Source organism: Salvelinus fontinalis, chromosome 40 (genome assembly GCF_029448725.1).
Source record: "Salvelinus fontinalis isolate EN_2023a chromosome 40, ASM2944872v1, whole genome shotgun sequence".
NCBI classification, from domain to species: domain Eukaryota; kingdom Metazoa; phylum Chordata; class Actinopteri; order Salmoniformes; family Salmonidae; genus Salvelinus; species Salvelinus fontinalis.
In genome coordinates this window covers 18,383,886-18,407,327 of record NC_074704.1, presented here as the reverse complement: position 1 = coordinate 18,407,327, position 23,442 = coordinate 18,383,886, and the positions used below count along the sequence as shown (strand labels likewise).

The window sequence follows — 23,442 nt, the reverse complement described above, 5'->3', positions numbered from 1 at the left end:
GGTTACTGTTTGACCGGTAAGGGTTACTATTTGACCGGTAAGTGTTACTATTTGGCCGGTAAGTGTTACTATTTGACCGGTAAGGGTTACTATTTGACCGGTAAGGGTTACTATTTGACCGGTAAGTGTTACTATTTGACCGGTAAGGGTTACTATTTGACCGGTAAGGGTTACTATTTGACCGGTAAGGGTTACTGTTTGACCGGTAAGGGTTACTGTTTGACCAGTAAGGGTTACTATTTGACCGGTAAGGGTTACTATTTGACCGGTAAGGGTTACTGTTTGACCGGTAAGGGTTACTATTTGACCGGTAAGTGTTACTATTTGACCGGTAAGGGTTACTATTTGACCGGTAAGGGTTACTGTTTGACCGGTAAGGGTTACTATGTGACCGGTAAGGGTTACTGTTTGACCGGTAAGGGTTACTATTTGACCGGTAAGGGTTACTGTTTGACCGGTAAGGGTTACTATTTGACCGGTAAGGGTTACTATTTGACCGGTAAGGGTTACTGTTTGACCGGTAAGGGTTACTGTTTGACCGGTAAGGCTTACTATTTGACCGGTAAGGGTTACTGTTTGACCGGTAAGGGTTACTATTTGACCGGTAAGGGTTACTGTTTGACCGGTAAGGGTTACTATTTGACCGGTAAGGGTTACTGTTTGACCGGTAAGGGTTACTGTTTGACTGGTAAGGGTTACTATTTGACCGGTAAGGGTTACTGTTTGACCGGTAAGGGTTACTATTTGACCGGTAAGGGTTACTGTTTGACCGGTAAGGGTTACTGTTTGACCGGTAAGGGTTACTATTTGACCGGTAAGGGTTACTGTTTGACCGGTAAGGGTTACTATTTGACCGGTAAGGGTTACTGTTTGACCGGTAAGGGTTACTGTTTGACCGGTAAGGGTTACTATTTGACCGGTAAGGGTTACTGTTTGACCGGTAAGGGTTACTGTTTGACCGGTAAGGGTTACTATTTGACCGGTAAGGGTTACTGTTTGACCGGTAAGGGTTACTATTTGACCGGTAAGGGTTACTGTTTGACCGGTAAGGGTTACTGTTTGACCGGTAAGGGTTACTGTTTGACCGGTAAGGGTTACTGTTTGACCGGTAAGGGTTACTGTTTGACTGGTAAGGGTTACTATTTGACCGGTGAGTTAACTTCCATTCTGCTGCTAGGTACCTGGGGAAGGAGGGCTGGGCCCCGGCCTCATACCTGAAGAAGATGAAGGAGGACTTCTCATCCCCGGGCAGGAAGAAGACCCTGACAGGCCCTGTGGAGATCATCGGCAACATCATGGAGATCAGCAACCTGCTCCAGAAGAAGTCCAGCAGTGAGAAGGTAAGGTTTTAAGATTTCACTTTTAACTTAAGATTTCATTTGATTGAACTTTTTAGTTTATAAGCACTTTTTTCTATTTTATTAGCTTTTGTTTGATTTATGTCTTGTATTGTATAGTGTTTATTTTACTATAAAGCGTGTTGCCATTTTAAATGCATTTTAAATCAAGTTTGATTTGATTCAAAGGATGTCCAAACGGATGGAGATTCCACCAGTCCTGAGCGCCACATCTCCAAGAGTGAGATCAGCCTGCCCATGCCCTATGCCCCAGGTTACAACCCCAGCCCCGACCACGGCCCAGGTCCGAGTCCCAGTCCTGGGCTGAGTTCTGGATCTGGGATGGGTATCTCCAGTCCTAGCCTGGGCCCTGGTGCTAGTGGTCCTCTACAGGACAGTAAGGGGAAGACGGAACCTGGTTCCCCTGCTGTAGCACGTGTCGCTCCACACAGAGTGTCGATAGGTGAGTGTCATCGATTATGGAGTTGTATGGTGATTCAAATTAGACTATTTACTTGACTGAAGTAAAATATTGTTTTCTTCTTGCATAGGCTTTGAGGCTATAGGTAAGACATGGAAAGACGAAGGTGTATAGTGTGAATCTAATATTAGACTAATGTTTGGGTGCTAATATATATCTATTAGACTAATATTTGGGTGCTAATATATATCTATTAGACTAATATTTGGGTGCTAATATATATCTATTAGACTAATATTTGGGTGCTAATATATATCTATTAGACTAATATTTGGGTGCTAATATATATCTATTAGACTAATATTTGGGTGCTGAGATATATTTGTGTAACTAATATTTGGGTGTAATAAAATGCAATAAAAACATATATAGTGCTGAGTGATATAACATTTTGATTGGGGTTTTACGGATATACTAAGGTTTGTACTCGTCTGGTATGTGTTTTTGCAGTGTGTACAGTAGACTACTAATTGCACTGCTATCAGTTCTACATTTGACAGTAAATAATGCTAATCTATGATTCCATTCATTAGGCTCTCCCAACCTCCGACAAAAACCCCCTCCTAGAAGAGAAACAAATCTGGTAAGTCACTTTCAAATACAGTATGTTTCAGAAAACGTTTATTTTTTACACATAAACATAGAACATTGAACTCAAGATTGCTTCTTTTTCTATTCCTCTTGTTTGTGCAGGGCTTTCAGTTACCCAAGCCACCAGAGCCCCCTACTGTGGAAGCGGAGTACTACACCATCGCAGAGTTCCAGTCCTGCATCTCTGATGGCATCAGTTTCCGTGGAGGACAAAAAGCTGACGTAAGCACCCAGAATCATAGAGATACAGTATCTATACAGATATTTAGTTTCTGGATAGATGGATAGGCTACTGTCTATATGATCTATCTCTATGCTCAGAACTGCTGTACATATGTCGGTATTGAAATCTGTCTGAGCACATTAAATGTTAATGACACCTGACAGCTCACCAGAGACACAACTGCTGAAGCTTCATAGATATGGCCTTGACGGTCTGTTCATTTTGATGATGCTGGCAGCATACTGTATAGAGGCCAACTGGATGTCAGGGTGGACATTTGAACTTAGAAGAAGCGAGCTTGTTTTGATTTCTCTAACCGTCGCACCAAGAATGATACCCAGAATATGTAGGATGTAGGATCTTAATTTGAGCCAGTTTGCTACAGCAGGAAAATAATCCTGCAACAACAGTTCATTGGGATTATTATTATTATAATTATGTGGATTATAATTATTTTTGTAAGTTTGAAATTTCAAAGTGGAAATTTCACTTCAGAAGGCTTTTAAAATCTCAAATACACTACAAGTTTTAAATGTCTTGCGTTGCAGGAAAGTTGTCCTGCAACGGAGTGATCAAATGAAGGTCCTACATCTGTAAATGGGGAGACTGATTTTGTGATAGTGGAGGATATGTTAGAGGGAGAGAGAGAAAAGCAGTAGAACACTATTACTCTGACCCTCTCCCTATGCATTATAGATTCCAAGTTCTCCTGCAGCAGGGTGATCAAATTAAGATCCTACATCTGCATAACCGCAGTGCTCAAGAGACCTACATGTATGAGAAACATTGTCTGCTTCCAAAATGGCACCCTATTCCCTTTATAGGACACTACTTTTGACCAGGACCCATTGTTAAAAATACTATTTTCATCAGTGTGAAGTTCAAGTGAGTGTTTATTGTAAAGCAATAGTTCCATCAAGTGTGTATCTGACTGTTGGTTATCTTCCCACCTGTCTTCTCTGTAGGTCATAGAGAAGAACTCCGGGGGCTGGTGGTATGTCCAGATCGGGGAGACGGAGGGTTGGGCCCCCTGCTCCTACATCGACAAACGCAAGAAGCCCAACCTCAGCCGACGAACCAGCACGCTTACCCGCCCCAAAGTCCCGCCCCCAGCTCCACCCGCCAAAAAGCAAGACTCAGAGGAAACGCCCTCACCTTCACCCAGTCACTCCATCTCCTCATCGTCCAAAGCCCCAGAATCCCCTAGTCGGCCCGCAGTATACGAGGAACCAGAATACGACATTCCCGCCGTTGGATGCGAGGGTGAGTCGGACACAGATTCCCTGAAGGGAGAGACAATACATCGCCCCCTGGAGGTGAAAATCAACAGTGTGGTCTGTGAGAAGTACCGTAATTCTCCTCCGGTCTGCAAGACCTCCCCTGTGATTATCAGCTATAGAAGAAGGTCCTTCAGGTCTGTTGAAGAGATGGTCAAGGAGGAATGTATCTATGAGAACGATGGCTTCCGGCGCAGTAGTGGTGATGAAGGGGCTTTGGCCAAAGGCTGCGGCGGTTCCAACTCCCCAAGGATCTACCACTCCTCGACTGTACCCCGCAAACCCTCAGGGTCTTCACCTCTAGCAGGGGGAAAGCCATTGAAGAAGATCGCCTCGGAGCTGAGCCGGAGCCAGTCCCTAGCCAAAGCCGACACCAGCCCCAGGTCGTCCTCAGACGAATCAGGTAGAGGTTCCAGGAGACCTCCAGGCATCAGGACGGTGGAGCAAAGGATAGGCCAGAGCCCCTCCACCAAGCTCAAGCCCTCGGTGAGGCCTAAACCTCTCCTCACCACCAAGTCAGAGCCACAGTGCTCCGAGAGGATGGACATAACTTCCCTGAGACGCCAGTTGAGGCCCACGGGTCAACTCCGGCATACCGTCCATGGGCTCAAAGACTCAGAGACGTCCTCTGTCATCTCGTCGGAGGACTCCCATTCTTCCCGCAACAGCACCTCAGACCTCTCCTCCATCTACTCCAAGGGGAGCCGGGGAGATTCTGATCTGGAGGGGTTCAACTTATACCGGACCACAGACGCCTACGACAAGGTCCAGGAGTCAGAGCTGAGCTTTCCATCTGGGGTGGAGGTGGAGGTCCTGGAGAGGCAGGAGAGCGGCTGGTGGTACATCCGCTGGCGGGACGAGGAAGGCTGGGCGCCCACATTCTATTTGGAGCCCATCCGCCAAGGGAGGAACGGCGGTGGGTCCGAGTCTGACGGGCAGCGCTCTGGGTCGGGCAGCGGCACTGGGAGCAAGTCCAACAGCCTGGAGAAGAATGAGCAGCGCGTTCTGGCGCTCAACGACATCAACCTCCAGGGACTCACCAACCACCACCAGGTACACCACACGCCAGGGGGTCTGAGATCGAGGAACACTCCCCCCATCCCCTCCAAGCCTCCGGGGGGCTTCTCCAAGCCGGCTGTGCTGGTTAACGGCGCTGTGAGAATGAGGAACGGTGGGGTGAGACCGCAGTCCGCCGTCAGACCCCAGTCCGTGTTCGTGTCTGTGCCACAGCCCGCCATGGACAGTCAACACTACATGACGAGTTCCCTAAGGCGGAACGAGTCATTGGCCGCCCACAACCAGTACCGTACGGACCAGTACCGCTCCGGTTCCGCTACCCTCGGCGTGCGCCGTAACTCCTCTTTCAATGCAGTGCGTGCGCAACCCGTCACAGTCGAGACCCGATCGAGACCCTCAGATCGCTCTATCACCACCAGGGGGTCTTCTGCGGAACGATTTGGCGCCGGTGGCGGGACGGACGCCTTGAGCAGGGTTGGAGTTGTTGTGCAGCGTAATGGTATCCCCGTCTCCACAGTCAGGCCCAAGCCTATCGAGAAGAGCCAGCTGATCCATAACAACCTGGGGAGGGAGGTATATGTCTCCATCGCTGACTACCGGGGGGACGACGAGACCATGGGCTTCCCTGAGGGCACCTGCCTGGAGGTTCTAGACAGGAACCCCAACGGGTGGTGGTACTGCCAGGTCCAAGATGCCCTGCACCCCCGCAAGGGCTGGGTCCCCTCCAACTACCTAGAGAGGAAGAAGTAATGGCCTAATAATAATAACAATGTCCCCCTTTGATGATGTCACTAAGAATATTGGTGGTGACATCACTCCATAAGAATGTTACCCCACAAGAGCTACCACAAGCAATATGCTCCAAATATGTAAACAGATGATTGATTCTGAAAGACTTTATGTAAAAAAAAAAAAACACGTTGTTTTAACCTTATAATGAGAAAGAGACACTTTTATTTCTGGTTTACTACAGTGTACACATGAAAGACTAAAAGTCCAGATTGTTGACTGCGATATGGAATGTAACGAGAGACCGAAAACGGGGTTGGCCACCCCCCGGGGTTAGAAACACAAAGATGTTTTTGGAACTTTGGAACGATGCGATTTGACACAACACCTTCTAGAAGGGGTTTACATTAGAAAGAGAAGATAGCTGGGCAATGATGGCAAGCCTTATACCTGCCCTTGTGACTCTAATGCCAAATAGGTGCCTTTCGTAGATGATTAACTGAATGGGGGTTTGAAGAAGTGGACGGAACATATCAGTGATTCAATGTCATTACCAAATGTATTACTGTGCCATAGGCCTATGAGCATGAATACCACCAAAATTATTTTTGTAACGTTCAAGAGAATCACTTGAGTAGAAGTGTTTAGGAGCGTTACCGAGCGAATAGGATCAATCTAGAGTGTTGTAGTATAATGAATCAAATAAGAAAAAAACAAGAGAACGGGAGAGATATCAGTGACTCTCAGTGAGTCACAATTGACTCACTGAAAATGACTAATCCTTTGATTATCGTTTTTAGACATTACTGTATGTTTTGTTCTTTAATGTCTTTGTGTGTCTTTTTGTCTGTCCTTAGAGATGTATTTCTGCTTTCTTGTGTAACACTCCACTGACAGCCCAGAATTGGAAAGAGTCAAAGTTTCCTCTCTCGGATATTCAATTCTCTGAAGTTTCACTGACGGAATATCTATGTTGAGGTACACGTAATTAGACGAACTTTGTAGTTTCACCCCATTTTTGGAGTCCCACTTCTTGTTCTAAATTTTCAACCAAGCCTACAGTATCTTGCACACAAATAAAGCCGAAACCTGTCAAGCTTGAAATCTAATCAAAGTATACTTATTGGGAAATAAATTTCAATTGAAGGTGCTTTTCAGTTTAAAAAAAAATTACCTACCACCAAGATATTACTTTACACAATAAGTTTTAATATTGTCTGTCTGTATTAGTCCCAGACAAATATATTTGTATATATGCTTTACTGTATACAGTATAGCAACCGCAATTGCAGTTGCACAGAAAATAAGTACAGGAAATATGGCTTAATAATGATCTTTAAATCCCAGGGATATATTTACATAGCCTCGAGCCCACAATGTGATCAAACCAAAGAGGAATATCATTTCATTGGCTATTTTGTAGCTTTACTATTGTAACGAGTGCGCTGGGAGTCGGGAAGCAAGTTCAGGGAGTGTGTTTTAATAAATAAATGTAACATAATACAAAACACAAACAACGCACCTGCAAGAAACAGAAACAATGACGCCTGGGGAAGGAACCAAAGGGAGTGACATAATATAGGTCAGGTAATCAAGTAGGTGATGGAGTCCAGGTGAGTGTCTTTATGCGCTAATGTGCGTAACGATGGTGACAGGTGTGCGCCTTAACGAGCAGCCTGGTGACCGAGAGGCCGGAGAGGGAGCACACGTGACAACTATATATTTATGAATACAAATAGCCTAATATTCTAAAAAAAATACCTAAAACAAAGCTTAAAAAGTGAAGAATAAAAAAATTAATGTTTTGATAACATCTGGACTCAGTTAATGTTCTGAACCCAAATAAAAGCATGTTGAAACATGCAGATATTGCTGTGCAGTATTGGTTTATGTGGTATGCAATAAAGTTTATGTTCACTTCCTTGCTTTAAAAGTAGTTTGGTATCTACTGGATTTAGAATAGTACTGCAGGACTATTTTGAGTTATTACTATTTACTTATAACGTTTTCCCCAAACACAATACTGATATTAGTTCAAAACGATCCCCAATTGAAAATCCAAATTAAGTACTATTTCAACTGGCTGGTGTTCAAGACTGCTGAAATATTTTTCTAACAGTGTGTGACATTTTTCATTACATTTTCTGCTGGACAGTATTATAGTTTTAAACAAAGTATTGTACCTGCTAGATCGCAGTTATATCTGTTTTAGCCAACCATAGTTGTTTTTTGTTGTTACAGTGTGATCACACATAGACAATAATGACGATTGAAGTTCCGTTTTTTGTGAATTAATGCACTTTAACACTTGTTTTAAGGTGCATTAATGTAAAGATGCAGTTGAAATACTCAGCATATTATTTATTGATTTTTTAAAAATAACTATTTAATAAGAGTATTTTTTTACCTCAAGTTTTTCAACCCCTGTCTTTTCACAGGAATTGCAAAATATCTCATTCATTGGAGGATGCCAAAGCTCCTCACAATATAATAATTGGATACTGTACATGGTACTCTCTTGTGGGAGACAAATGCTACTGCAACATATTTTTTTCATGTTGCCCAACAAACCGGCAGTTACAATGCAATACCAAATGCACTGCTGGTCAGTGAAACTACCAACTACAAAATGCCTGTACATAATTGAATGTTTTCAAATATTAATGCAGCTAAGAGTTTTTTTTTTTTGTAGTTTGTAATTTTTTTTGTTCACTTTATTCTATTTGGCCATCTTTTTTTCCAACCTTCTAAATGACTTTTCCCCCCATGCTGTGTGCTGCAACTAGCAAAATCATGGACACTTCCTTTCTCCTTATTGGTCTGTACGTAATGCCTGATTCAAATCGTATTTATTTTGAACTAATGTTTATACCTCCCATTTGTGGTTTGACAATCAAATATGTATCCACTGCCTCACTAGACTGGACTGTCAACCTAGTACAAAAGTCAATAATGTGTGATATACTGTGTCATTGTTTTGACATTTCTACAGTCTATTTGGTATGAATTTCAAGCCGTTGCATACAGATCTATAGAAGCTGAAGTTAGTTCTGCTTCACAAATGAAGGGTAAAATGCTCTTTATCTCACCCATCATATCCTATCTAAAGCAATGGAAATCAATAATTAGGTCTATGTATAGTACAGCTACAGTTGATACAGAACCCCTTGAACCCCTAACCCATCTCCCTCCCTCCCCTTGACGAAGGCATTATGTAAACGTGTTGAATCACCCATAACCTTTCGCTACAGCCCATATTAATGCATATCGCTATTGTTTAATTGAGCTCAATTTACATGGCTTCTCTGCCTGCGCCTGCAAATTACAAGGGAATTGTAATGTGTCAAACTTGACTTTTTCATATTGTCTTTTAAAAATGTTTAAATAATTTGTTCAATGTTTTGGTCAAAATGATCATTTTTGTCTGATTTGTTTTTCGTTTTCACCCCATTGTATTTGAACATCTTTCAGAAATGTAATAATGAGGAATTGTGCAATAGAAATAGGCATCTTTAAAACGCATAGCTAGAGAAAAACATGATCATCATTACCTCCTCTTTCAACATGTCTAAGGATATATGATACAAAAATAGATTGTCTATCCCTTAATCCATTCAAGCCATCATCGGTCATGTAAACACCTTTAGGTCATGACTCATTTCAGGTCCACTGCTTTTTTCATATTAGCCTTTTTCAAAACAGCAACAGTTGCTAATGGCACTAAACATACTCCAATCCCATTGGAGATGCTTACTTCCATTGAGCTACACAGCACAACATGTTGTGACATGATAGACAGGATGTTTAACCAATGGCCACGTAAGAATCCCTTCTGGTACTTCCTCCTGGCTAGCGTGTGTGGCTAGTGGACTGTGAATGGCACCGGCAGAACCCAATGACCCGGGTTCCGACCTCGTTAACATCTAGCTGTTCTCTACCACAGATCCACAGCGGTAAGAGTTGTGTCAGCATCGAGGGCCTCTAGGTACTCACCAGACTGCCTTCGAGCTGTCACGTTTGTGCCTGAACAAAATGTTTTTGTCCTTCGAGTATCTCTCTCCTCCACCTACTGTACGCAGATGCCTCCATGCCATTTGAACACAAGCCATGCCGGCCTCTTCAGCCCCGTTGCCATGGCAAGAGTGACATTTGTAACCATCACAGATGTCAACCGCGTAATGTAAACTGGGAGACTGTTAACCGGTAGTCTTGTAGGGAAACAGTGATGTGTACTACAGGGCCATCGTAGTTTAATCCATCCGCTTCCAAACCTATACCTACCACCAAATATAAGAAAACACTTTTTGTTTTAAATGTATCTCCATGTCCTCGATTAAGCCCCATGGGAATTCATTTCAGACTTGACCATGTTCAGAATGTTTAGAATCTTCTGAGGAGAAAGAGAGAAAATACTACATGGGTTTGGTTCTTTGTCCACAGATTACAACAGTGATGTTCTTGAGGTCCACTAAAGCTGGTTAGTTTAAAAGTTTCCTCTACAGATGATTTTTTTCACTTATCCCCACATAACAGTTAAGGTGCTTCCCGGCTTTGGAAGGTCTCGGTTCATTTCTTTTCCCCTCCAGTAGGTTTGATAGGGAAGAAACACACACACCCTTGAGTTTTAACTTTGGTGGAGGGTGCCACAGATTTGTGGTAAAGTAGCACCCATGCACGGGCCACACACACACACACACACCGACGAGGGATGCCATTCATGTCAGAGGGAATAGATTAGAGCCTCTACCATATTTGCGAATTCAGCCAAGTGAGACAGTCCCTACTGACGCCAAACTGCCTCGACTCTCTGCCCCTGCCTCCTTTCTCTCTTTTTATTTTAACAAATTGGCGGGCCTTCTCGAGCGTGACGTTCCCTTAAGCCTAGTAATCCTAGATAGCACCAGCCGGAATGTCCTTTTTCCTTCCCGGATCTTTTTTTCTACTCTTCCTTTACTAGTGCCTACTTGCTCACTCTTTGGCCTTTTCCACCATACTTCCGCCATGTTCTTTTTCTTTCTTTCGCCTCAACCAAAGCTAGTAGTTCCCAGTGCCAAAAGCTAGTCACTTGAAGAAAGAAGAGATTGGATATGTTGACTGTATCTAGTGTATGAGGTTTGGGTCGCAGAAGCATGTGAAGTGAGATATTGTGTGTTGCTGTGTTTGAGAGAGGACGTGTGCACTGTGATGAGATGGATTGCGTGCAGGTGAGGTCAGGAGAAAGATAGGAGGAGGTCAGGGATGAGGTTGGTTGTGTGTGGGGTGCGTCGGGAAACCTGAGATGGATCAGATTGTGGATTGTAGATGACATGGCAAGAACGAGAGAACGAGACAGAGATAGTGAACGAGAGAGAGTGAGAATGAGAGAGAGAAAGAGAGACAGGAGCTGGATACAGTTGTGGACATTGTGCTCCTCTGTTCATGCTGACTAGACTTCCGTTAAAACCAGCAGCAACAGCTTCCATCAGAGACAATGAATAACACTGCATCATACTTCCTCCTCTTCTCCCATCTCCCATGGCTTGGGCTAATGAACTATCCAATGTACGATGCGTGGCTGTGAAATGTCATTATCAAAACACCATTTTAATTGCGGTAGTTAAAGGTTTGAAGGCCAGTAATTCTCACGCCGGTGGCGCCCTGATAGCGGGGCAGCACAGCCACGAGGGGCTAATCTAAAACAAATGAGATTGCGGCTGTCGAAGATGGATAGATGCTCTCACTCTTTGTCGCTCTCGTTCTGTCTCTCTACAGCTTTTTAGCGGGTGGCATATTAATCATGTGTCTGATTTATTCAGCTTTATATAATTTGCTGTGGTGAAGCTTCAACTTCTGTCTGATGGCTTATGCTGTCCTGGTGTGAAGGGAGAGGCTGGAGAGCCAGGTTAATGAGAAGAAAGGGTAGGTTAGGGGGGTAGGAGATGTGATGTTTTGAGAAAGTTAGTATTAGGTGTTTGTGAAAGGGGTGTGAGGTGTTTAACCCAAGGGTTGTTTTTAGTAGGTATTTTTAACGTAACTTTTTTAGAGTTCATTTTTTATGTTGTTTGCTCATGAAGGAAGTCAATGAATGAAAGAAAAGAAGAAGAAAAGGAGAGGGATGAAAGCTTACTCAGTGCTAGAACTGATGGTAATGCTTCAGACAGGTGGAATGGGACTGCCGACTACGCCACGTGTTACTTAACACAACAGGTGGGATTGGGGCATTGTTTAGAATGCTAATGTGTCGCTTGGCTGAGGAATAGTGCATGCTGGTTCTTTTTTGTGTTTCCTGCTGTGCTGAGACTCTCACTGTTTGACTTCCTGTTCTAATTACTACTTTATACTCTCTTTAATTAACCCTCAGACAGATGAATCATGTCATATCACTCTTAGCAATAACTGCTCACACTGCTTTAAACTACCTTCCTTTTTTTGTATGGGTACCAATTTGGACCATATTTATTGCCACATCCATCTTTTCTGGAGGGAGGATTTGTCAGATAAAGATGTGTGTCATTTGAGGGGTCACCGAATACATTTTAGTTGGCGTAGTCAAAAGTCTTGTTATTACCTAAGATCAGGCCTTCATGAGCATTCTCTGATGCCAGTTATAGTCTAATTCCTATTTACAGTAGAAAGTAGTGTGGCAAATCTCCAACACTGTCACAAAAACCTAATTTGTAGACAAGGCCTCAAACCAAAGTTATACTCTCTAAACCTATGCTCTGTAAACCGTCTAGGTCCTTATACCCAAACTTGAAACAATAATGACCCACTACCCGTATGTCAACTCTGTTACATCATACCACCAATGCTTCGAGTTGGACCAAAGGAGTTGCTATAGTATTTGTTTTTCTCTCTTTCTTTATTTGCATTATTCTTATGCAACATTTGTGTTCAACTCTATAGAGACAACTTAGGAGACTAGTCCTGTTTTCAAAAGAAAGGTGTCATGGGAGGATGGAGTTCAAGAGAAACGTGTTTTCTGATTCCTTTTGTAAATGTCACCGACGTGAGTCATTCGGTGTGACAGAATGTAATGTGGTGTGACAAGGCGATAAAGAAGCAGGACATGTCATGATATTACCATTTTGCATCAGTGAGTCAATATGTGTATGTGAAAGTACAGCAAATGTACAAATAATCAAATCAGTCTACTCTTCAACGGGAAACATAACACTTGGTCTGTGTGCTAGCGGTTCTTTTTGGAAACAAGGCTGTCCCCTTTTACCGTTTTCATTCTGAAAACCTTTTTCGTTGTTGTACCTTGTTCATGTTTACATTGTATCTTGCATTGCCCTGACGAGAAACACTATTAAATGTATTATCTTTGTTTAATTAATGTTGCCTCTCTGATTTCATTTGTTAGCCTGAACACTCACATGCCATACATTATGAAACAGAATATTTACAGTATTATTAAATGTTTCAGTCGTTTAGCACTTATCCAAGCAACTTACAAGAGTAAATGTTCATACTTTTCCCCTGTACATTTTCCCTGGTCCCCCATGGGAATAGAACCCACAACCCTATCATTGCAAGCGCCATGCTCTACCAGCTGAGCCACACGGGACCAACTGAGCTGATGTGACTCACATTCATATTTAGATTTATTTTTAACTTTTACATACAATCGTAGGTGACAGTCATTTTATGGAACGATACATATATCTTCATTTGTTGTATGGTATGAATCAGAATAAGTATATTTAGACTTAGACTGTACAATTGAACAACCCTGTTTTAGATGTATATTGTATGAGTTATGAGAGAACTGTCAAAATTGTAAGGGCAGCAAATGAAGATGAACAAGTATGGAAGAGCCCTCCCTACCGCTAAAGCGAAAGAGGGAGGAGAAAATCTATACACATGTAGAAAGATGTATCACATACGTCTAAATGAACACGAAAAATGTGCACACCTACCTCCCCTTAGGACAACCACCCAACCCCCATTGAACCCCCACCGGTTACAAAACGCTCGCTTTCAACAGAACATGTGCAAGTTACCCTCAGCATCTAAAGGTCAGAGCATTCATCACATTGATCATGGGTGGTTACGGGATGTGTAAAAAAAATGTAACACTCAGACCGACAGCTGTGAGAGGAGAAATACATAGAGACATCATGTCCAACATAAAGACTGTATTGGAGTATTTCAGGAAGGTTCTAGAATGACAGGTATCAAATAAAGACGTAACAAACACTTAGGCCGACAGTGTTTCTGCCACCTTTTGGTTGCACATAGGCCATTTGGGAATACTTCAGAAAGGTATTGAAGTAAAGGTCTTAGTGTTTCTGTTCATGTCCATGTCACTGTCATCTTCAGGTGTGACGGTGATGGCATATTTAAGTGTGACAGTGTCGACAGCTGAGGAAAGCTCCCATAGGACGACCCATCCCTTAAACAGATTCTCATTGGTCAGTGGAACTATGTATATATATATCCACTAGATGGCAATCTTGAACTAGTCTGTTCTCCTCAGCCTTAGCTGGAGGAGTCAGAGGGGAGTTTGAGCTCATGGTTTGCGGTTTTTGGCTGTTTGTTTGTAAAGGTCTTACCTCAAGGGTCTTTGTAATGCAGGACTGCATGTATTCAAAGTATTATTATTGTTAAACACATGAAGGTTTAATCCATCATCACAGAGTATTGCCTATGGACATTAACTATGACCCATCATGGTATAACAAAGGTATGGGATACTAATACATCTTGTTGACAGATTTGATATATATCGTCTAGATTATTATCACACTTATACCTGCTCCTAGATATTACCATATCTGACATGCTATTAATCCACTACTGACAGACATATGGGGGCATCAGAGGGATATTTGGATGAGGTGGTAGCTGCCTGCAGTGCTTGGAGCCCCTGACCCTTGAAGCCTAGTGTCCCCTGGAGGACCCCGGTTGAACATAAACCACCTAGGCAGCTGGGGCCGTCCAAAACACATGATGTAACAGGTGCCCCAAATCACATACCACTGAAAGCACCAAGTTCCGTTGGTCCACAGAAGGTCAGGGTTGTGTCTTGGTTAGCAACTCTATTTGGATTCCTCTGTGTTTTATGACTATGCTGACACAAACTGTGTACATGATCCATTAACCAGTGTGGCTGGGGGATGATAGTAATCTTAATCAATGGATTGTATAATTATTTGAAACCCTTGTTAGTGAACAGCTAAAATAGTTTTTATATACTATCTCTATTTTATCAATATACCAAACGGGCTTCAGGAAGAAGCATAGCACAATAACAGCAGCCATGAAGGTTTTAAATGACATCACTAAGGCCTTGACAAAAAAACAGCACTGTGTCTCACTTTTTATTGATCTTTCTAAGGCTTTTGATACAGTTTGATTGTCGCACGTTAGTCTTTCGGTGCATGCAGTTGCATGATTTGCTAACTACAGTTAACTACAGTTGAAGTCGGCAGTTTACATACACCTTAGCCATATACATTTAAACTCAGTTTTTCACAATTCCTGACATTTAATCCTTGTAAAAATTCCCTGTCTTAGGTCAGTTAGGATCACCACTTTATTTTAAGAATGTGAAATGTCAGAATAATAGTAGAGAAAATGATTTATTTCAGCTTTTATTTCTTTCATCACATTCCCAGTGGGTCAGAAGTTTACATACACTCAATTAGTATTTGGTTGCATCGCCTTTAAATTGTTTAACTTGAGTCAAACGTAGCCTTCCACAAGCTTCCCACAATAAGTTGGGTGAATGTTGGGTCATTCCTCCTGACAGAGCTGGTATAACTGAGTCAGGTTTGTAGGCCTCCTTACTCGCACACGCGTTTTCAGTTCTGCCCACAAATTTTCTATGGGATTGAGGTCAGGGCTTTGTGATGGCCACTCCAATACCTTGACTTTGTTGTCCTTAAGCCATTTTACTACAACTTTGGAAGTATGCTTGGGGTCAATGTCCACTTGGAAGACTCATTTGCGACGAAGCTTTAACTTCCTGACTGATGTCTTCAAGATGTCCACATAAATTTCCTACCTCTAAATGCCATCTATTTTATGAAGTGCACCAGTCCCTCCTGCAGCAAAGCACCTCCACAAGATGATGCTGCCACCCCCGTGCTTCACGGTAGGGATGGTGTTCTTCGGCTTACAAGCGTTCCCCTTTTTCCTCCAAACATAATGATGGTCATTATGGCCAAACAGTTGTATTTTTGTTTCATTAGACCAGAGGACATTTCTCCAAAAAGTACGATCTTTGTCCCCATGTGCAGTTGCAAACCATAGTCTGGCCTTTTTATGGAGGTTTTGGAGCAGTGGCTTCTTCCTTGCTGAGCGGCCTTTCAGGTTATGTCTATATAGGACTCATTTTACTGTGGATATAGATACTTTTGTACCTGTTTCCTCCAGCATCTTCACAAGGTTGTATTACTGTGCTGTCTTTCTGGGACTGATTTACACTTTTCGCACCAAAGTACGTTCATCTCTAGGAGACAGAACGCATCTCCTGCCTGAGCGGTATGACGGCTGCGTGGTCCCATGGTGTTTATACTTGCGTACTATTGTTTGTACAGATGAACGTGGTACCTTCAGGCATTTGGAAATTTCTCCCAAGGATGAACTAGACTTGTGGAGGTCTACAATTTCTTTCTGAGGTCTTGGCTGATTTCTTTGATTTTCCCATGATGTCAAGCAAAGAGGCACTGAGTTTGTAGGTAGGCCTTGAAATACATTCACAGGTACACCTCCAATTGACTCCAATTATGTCAATTAGCCTATCAGAAGCTTCTAAAGCCATGACATAATTCTCTGGAATTTTCCAAGCAGTTTAAAGTCACAGTCAACTTAGTGTATGTTAACGTCTGACCCACTGGAATTGTGATACTGTGAATTATAAGTGAAATAATCTGTCTGTAAAGAATTGTTGGAAAAATGACTTGTGTCATACATAAAGTAGATGTCCTAACCGACTTGCCAAAACTATAGTTTGCTAACAAGAAATTTGTGGAGTGGTTGAAAAACTAGTTTTAATTACTCCAACCTAAGTGTATGTTAACATCCGATTTCAACTGTATCTGTCTGATAGAACTCATTGCACTCAATTTGATGGGCTCATGTCTGTTAAATTGTCTGTATGTTATGGTGTGCCCCAGGGCTCTGTACTTGGTCCCCTCTTACTCACTATTCATATAATTAATTTAGACAAAAATGTGCAAAATGCGCAACCTCACTTTTCTGCTGATGATACTGTTTTTTATTGTTGTGCCTCTTCTCTCATAAAAGCAATCCAGAATTTGCAAACTGCTTTTTTTACTGTTCAATATACCTTGTGTCATTTGAAGCTTATCCTCAATACTGACACAACTAAACCTATGGTGTTTTCTTATTTTCCTCCCCAATTTCGTGATATGCAATTGGTAGTTACAGGCTTGTCTCATTGCTGCAACTCCCGTACGGACTCGGGAGAGGCGAAGATCGAGAGCCTGGACTCGAACCGAGAATCTCTAGTGGCACAGTTTTCTAAAGCAAGAAATAGACCTCTGAACCTTTCACCTATTACTACCTGTCAGGGCAATGAGATTGAGACTGTAATCTCATATAAATATCTTGGAATTTTATTGATGACGGCCTCTCTTTTAAAATGTATATTCAACAATTTACAAAACAATTGAAACTGAAGTTGGTATTTTATTTTAGGAATAAGGCCTGTTTTTCTTTTGAAGCCAGAAGGAGGCTAGTATCAGCTACATTTATGCCTATACTAGACTATGGGGATATTCTATATATGAATGCTTCCGCTCAGTGCTTGAGATCTATTGACACTCTTTACCGTGGAGCATTGAGATTTATTCTAAACTGCACAACCCTTACACACCACTGCACTTTACGGAGCTGTGAGGGGAACGGCACCTCAGTACCTTCAGGCTCTGATCAGGCCCTACACCCAAACAAGGGCACTGCGTTCATCCACCTCTGGCCTGCTCGCCTCCCTACCACTGAGGAAGTACAGTTCCCGCTCAGCCCAATCAAAACTGTTCGCTGCTCTGGCACCCCAATGGTGGAACAAACTCCCTCACGACGCCAGGACAGCGGAGTCAATCACCACCTTCCGGAGACACCTGAAACCCCACCTCTTCAAGGAATACCTAGGATAGGATAAAGCAATCCTTCTGCCCCCCCCCCCCCCCCTTAAAAGATGTAGATGCACTATTGTAAAGTGGCTGTTCCACTGGATGTCATTAGGTGAATGCACCAATTTGTAAGTCGCTCTGGATAAGAGCGTCTGCTAAATGACTTAAATGTAAAAATGTAAATGTATATACCAGGGTTGGCTGGCCTTCTCTAGTCAATCGTAGGCTCAGTCACTGGTGTACTTTTATTTACAAAGCCATTTTGAGTTTACTACCATTTTATTTGGGCATTTTTATTGTCCAGAAGGCTGATTTGAGGCTGATTCCCTGACCTGTCAATGTTTTTAATTTTATGAATTTGTGAATTCTATGGTTTTTTACTAGATTACCTGTAGTTTGGCCAGGGCGCTCTTGAAAAAGAGACTTCAAATCTCAATGAGCCTTTCCTGCTTAAATAAAGGATAAATAAAAATAAATAAATATTTACGGGATGAAATAAAATCAAGAGTATGGATATAATAAATATGAATTTGTCATCAAGTGTATGTTATAGTTGGATATGTATGGGAGATAATCCAATCATATTAAGATGGATATTGGAGATGTGATAGAAAATATCGAATTTGTTTGTAATCAAATGTATGTAATTTATGTTCTATTCAAGTTTTATGAGAAAAGCAGGCACAGACACTTCTTTGAAACACGTCTGGAAAGTTTATTGACACAATCGTCCGACTCACATTTAACAGAGCTCACAAACAGATCACTTGGAAACTAGTTTTCAAATAAAGACAGGTTTGCAAAGTATCTTAAACAATGGATGAGTCACAACATAGAACATATATTCTTCTATATCATAGAAAATAGGAGCAATCGTGTTTAACCTAGCCTATGTTACATTTCTATGTGTAGCGTTCTGATCGACCCCTGAACTCTGTCTAAATGATGGCCTAGGAGATTATTATTTTTTTTTTTAATTTTCAGCTTGTCTTCTATTGGTCCCAAAGTTCACTAACTAGGACGGAGTGAACAAACAACTCAAACAACTAAAAGACAGAAAATAAAGTATATTTCCCAGGTGAAACCTGTCTAGTGATATCTGAAGGAGGGTTTTTCTAAAATGGAGGATAGTAGAAGAAGAAAGCAAACACCCAAGTACAGTAGGATCTGAGATCAAAACACTTCAATGGCAGATAGATACAATATAGGGTCGACAAACAATCAGGAGAGATACCAAAAATATTTTGGGGGTTAAATTTGTATCACACCACAACTGGTTGGTGTTATAGTTAGGGCCCTGAGTTTTCCAGGTCACTAGGTCAGGAACAATTCTGGGCCCTAGTCATAGTATCTGTGTGGAGGGCTGAACTTTAAGCCATGACATGAGTCAGACCACTTCAATTAATCCTGTATGTAACTCAATAAATACGATAGGCAGCAATGTAGGTGCCTTGTTGATTTTGCATGATATTTAACTTTTACATTATTATAGGTTGTCAATGTACGGTATGCCATTTATGACATGACCGTATGTCCAATGACTATTGTTTACATTAGTGGTTGTAGGTTAAATTCCTTGGTTTAAGGGTCAGTAAAAAAAAACTGTAAAAAACACGTCTCAAGCAAGGGGAAATTACATGTGTTTAGCACAGACTTTGCAAATTACGAGGTGAATTAACACATACATTTTTTATTGAATTTCGGATTTCGTCGGACACTTAGTATCAGCACAAATTTTACTGCGATAGAATATGCCAGAGATTACCTATAGACTAGACCATTTAAAAAGTACAATCAGGATTCTTATAAAGTGACATTTAACATTGCCATACAACGATGGCCTTTAAACTATATACTTGGTAAGAGCTATAAAAACAAACCTGGTTTGGACTCGAAAGGAGGCATAAACAACAACGTATAAATTACAAAACAATTCAGCGTCTGAATATTCAGGGTTTGTAAAATTATTAATCTGTGCTTATCTTGTACTCAAAGCAACAAGGTGTTATGATTGTATACTGCAGGGAGTCCCAGGTATTGGTGGAAGGTACAAGATAATATCGTTCCTGGCTCTAGGATACACCGTAGAAGTAGAAATAGCTGATTATTTCATGGTTTCAATCAACCAGAAAACAAACATTACAATCATGACTATCAATCAACAAAAAGAAAGCTGACAAAATATGTTTTTTCTCTCTCGATACTACCAACCACACCAATAAAACGATTTGCCTCATTTTAAAACATAAATTAACATTCAAAATGTGAATTAACACTCAAGCAGTAGCGTATAATGTCATAAAAACACAAAGTTCTGTTTGTGAGAGTAAAGAGGATGTACACGAAACATGTCAGTATTTGCCCCAAACACAGAGAGCTGGCAGACACTGTCGCAGCATTACATTCCAGATTCATTTGTCGCTTATCTATTCATTACACCAAGATGCAAGATAAACGTGTTAAAAAAAGGGCCTTTTCAGCTCTGGGCAGAAAGCTATGGCATATTGCTCCAGGACACACAAGCGTGATGGGAATTTCAATGGGATATATGACACATACTGATCAAAAAGGGGAAAATTCTTACTTTTACAAAATCACATTTTCAGGTATTCTTTTTTATCATTGATGTGATAATTCGACTTAAGTGTAAATAAGGATTCTCCCCAAAGTGATAAAAGTCATATGGGGTAAGTGACAATGCGTGTAACCGACTGTATATAAACTTGTAACATTGAGGAACTCCCATCTACCTCTCATAACCCTACATTAATGTGTGTAACTGTGAAGGGTATTTGTTGCTGGTGGAAGCACTATGCAGATGTTAGAATAGTACCGTGATAGCGTTAGGGTTGTGTACATATTACTGACTGTCTGTGATGCAAATGAAGACCTCTGACCAGTAAGTATTTCGAGTTATAAAAATAAGTTGGAGTCAATTCAGTTTTGTTTCATGTGCTTTTTATCCTCTGAGTTGATCCTCTGAAGCCCTGTTTCGGAAGCTTTTCTTCGGACACACAACATTGTATTTGGTATTTAGTAAGGGGTCTTGGTGAAAAATATGGATAGAAACAAGGTATTATTTATCACACCTCCGCATGTAACAAATGAACTGTTCATAAATTAAGGCAGGGGGCTGTGTCGGATCGACGGTGAACGTTATTACCATGGCAACAATCACAGTGCATTGGGCTGGTGTTTGCGTAAAGTGTCACCATTTTGGGGCGTTAACAGCTGGACCTGAGGAACACCCAATAAATGTACTTTCACTTCCTGCTTCCAGTCACATGATGTGGGTACAAATTCTGGGATTGGATTGGGAGCTGAGGCTGCCAGTGACATTGTTTTGATGGTTGTTTAAATTTCTTCTGTAAAATAATCTGTTTCTTCTCCTTTCTTGATGGGGCATTTTTGAGAGCGCAGTACTGGCTCCAGTGCAACATACAACACTGCAGAGCAAGCAGATAGCTAGCTAGCGCAACAGGACAGCTACCACCAATAAATGTGCTATAGAACTACCACACAAATACATTTGGTTGAGAATATATGACTTACTATATAGGATCAAGAGGTGATACAGCACTCCTTCACACGTCATATACTTACGTCCCTATACTTCACAACCTTATACAACTGTAGTCATCTTCCTATTGATGAATCCTATGACTACTACAGAAATGCACCCCTTTCCGGTCATGACGCTTGAGCAACAAATAAGTCCTCTCTTTTCCTCTGCAGTTTGCCTAAGTAACACACAGACAGAAGTTGTGCCATACTGAGACGTTATGTTAATAAAGAACTATCTGTAGACAAGGGCAGATATTTTGTCTGTTGTTTTGTTTTACAGACAAAGTTGAGTCAGGTTAAGAAGCAAATGTTGGAACTTAACAGTCCTTCTGCTCTTCAACAAAAATAGATCATCTCAAGACCAAAAACGTTCAATTGAAACCACCTCGTTTGCTTCCATGCAAATGAGCAAACTCGCGGCAGTCGTCTGGAAGTGGCTTAAACAACGAAATAAAAACTTGTTTCACGTCTTCTCTTTCCTCAAAGTCTGAAACTTCCTGAATCCTTGGAGCGTAAGAAGAATGAAAACTTCTAGTTGAGAGAGGAAGTTCTCTCCGCGGTTGCAAACCCCCCCGCCACTTCAAAAGCCGTCACACACTGCGTCAGAGAGGGAAAGTGGAAATGTAAGAGACCTTTGCAGTGCAGGTCTACTAACTGTACCAGCCAACTAAAAATAGGTTTTTGAAACAAAAACCAAGATTCTTCCTCAATATCCATCACACAAAAGTACCAGAGTGAACTGTCCATTGTCCATTTCCCTGATCTTAAAAGTTTATCAAAGTCTTTCCCCAACGTCTTCCTCCTCTCCCCATTAACTTATGCCTGTGGCCCTCAGTTTCGGGGCCCTTAGCTTCAAAGGCCCCCTACGTGCTACGGTAGGTCTTAATGATGTCTTTGATTTGTCTCCTGCAGATGGGGCAGCAGGCGTTGGACATCTTCTTGAGTTTGACGCCGCAGGTGTAGCAGAGACACATGTGACCGCAGGCGTAGATGACCGTGTCCACGTGGTTCTCGTAGCAGATGGAACACTCATCTCCAGTCGGCCACCCGGGCCCTCTCCCGCTGCCTGATGGGAAGGTGGGTGACTTGGGGAGGCTGACGGGCGAGCTGGGGGTCGTTCCTGTTAGGGGGGAGGTAGTGACGGAGGGAGGGAAGGAGGGAGAAGGAGAAAGAGAGAGACATTCTGCATGTACACTACAGGTCAAAAGTTTTAGAACACCTACTCATTCAATGGTCTTTCTTTATTTGTACTATTTTCTACATTGCAGAATAATGAAGACATCAAAACTATGAAATAACATATATGGAAACATGTAGTAACCAAAAAAGTGTTAAACAAATCAAAATATATACATATTCAAATAGCCACCCTTTGCCTTGAAGAGAGCTTTACACACTCTTGGCATTCTCTCAACCAGCTTCACCTGGAATGCTTTTCCAACAGTCTTGAAGGAGTTCAACTGAGCACCTGTTGGCTGCTTTTCCTTCACTCTACGGTCCGACTCATCCCAAACCATCTCAATTTGTTTGAGGTCGGGGGATTGTGAAGGCCAGGTAATCTGATGCAGCACTCCATCACTCTCCTTCTTGGTAAAATAGCCCTTACACAGCCTGGCGGTGAGTTGCTTCATTGTCCTGCTGAAAAACGAATTATAGTCCCAATAGGCCCAAACCACATGGGATTGGGTATCGCTGCAGTATTGCTGTGGTAGCCATGCTGGTTGTGTGCCTTGAATTCTAAATAAATCACAGACAGTGTCATCAGCATAGCACCCCCACACCATAACACCTCCTCCTCCATGTTTTATGGTGGGAAATACACATATGGAGATCATCAGTTCACCCACACCACGTCTCACAAAAACACGGCAGTTTTTGTGACTCCAGACCAAAGGACAAATTTCCACCGGTGTAATGTCCATTGCTCGTGTTTCTTGGTCCAAGAAAGTCTCTTCTTATTATTGGTGTCCTTTAGTAGTGGTTTCTTTACAGCAATTCGACCATGAAGACCTGATTCACACAGTCTCCTCTGAACAGTTGATGTTGAGATGTGTCTGTTACTTGAAGTCTGCAAAGCATTTATTTGTCTGCAATTTCTGAGGCTGGTAACTCTAATGAACTTATCCTCTGCAGCAGAGGT

At 42.0% G+C, this 23,442-nt stretch overlaps 2 protein-coding genes across 8 annotated transcripts in view; one reads left to right on the top strand and one right to left on the bottom strand.

The window, feature by feature from the left end:
* Positions 1 to 12,973, top strand: part of LOC129839762 (SH3 and PX domain-containing protein 2A-like) — a 122,795-nt gene extending 109,822 nt beyond the window's left edge. For 5 of the 7 annotated variants that reach the window (XM_055907396.1, XM_055907398.1, XM_055907394.1 and 2 more), the window contains 6 exons: positions 1,178 to 1,340; positions 1,527 to 1,800; positions 1,889 to 1,903; positions 2,352 to 2,401; positions 2,512 to 2,631; positions 3,598 to 12,973. In XM_055907396.1, the coding sequence (XP_055763371.1) occupies positions 1,178 to 1,340; positions 1,527 to 1,800; positions 1,889 to 1,903; positions 2,352 to 2,401; positions 2,512 to 2,631; positions 3,598 to 5,676 (2,701 nt within the window). In that variant the 3' untranslated portion in view covers positions 5,677 to 12,973. The remainder of the gene's footprint in view (positions 1 to 1,177; positions 1,341 to 1,526; positions 1,801 to 1,888; positions 1,904 to 2,351; positions 2,402 to 2,511; positions 2,632 to 3,597) is intronic. The other 2 variants (XM_055907397.1, XM_055907395.1) reach the window with 1 other exon arrangement.
* Positions 12,974 to 18,426: 5,453 nt separating this feature from the next.
* LOC129839336 (E3 ubiquitin-protein ligase NEURL1-like) overlaps positions 18,427 to 23,442 on the bottom strand; it is a 72,117-nt gene continuing 67,101 nt past the window's right edge. Inside the window, exon 6 of the mRNA XM_055906681.1 lies at positions 18,427 to 22,422. Coding sequence (XP_055762656.1) covers positions 22,166 to 22,422 — 257 coding nt within the window. The 3' untranslated portion in view covers positions 18,427 to 22,165. The remainder of the gene's footprint in view (positions 22,423 to 23,442) is intronic.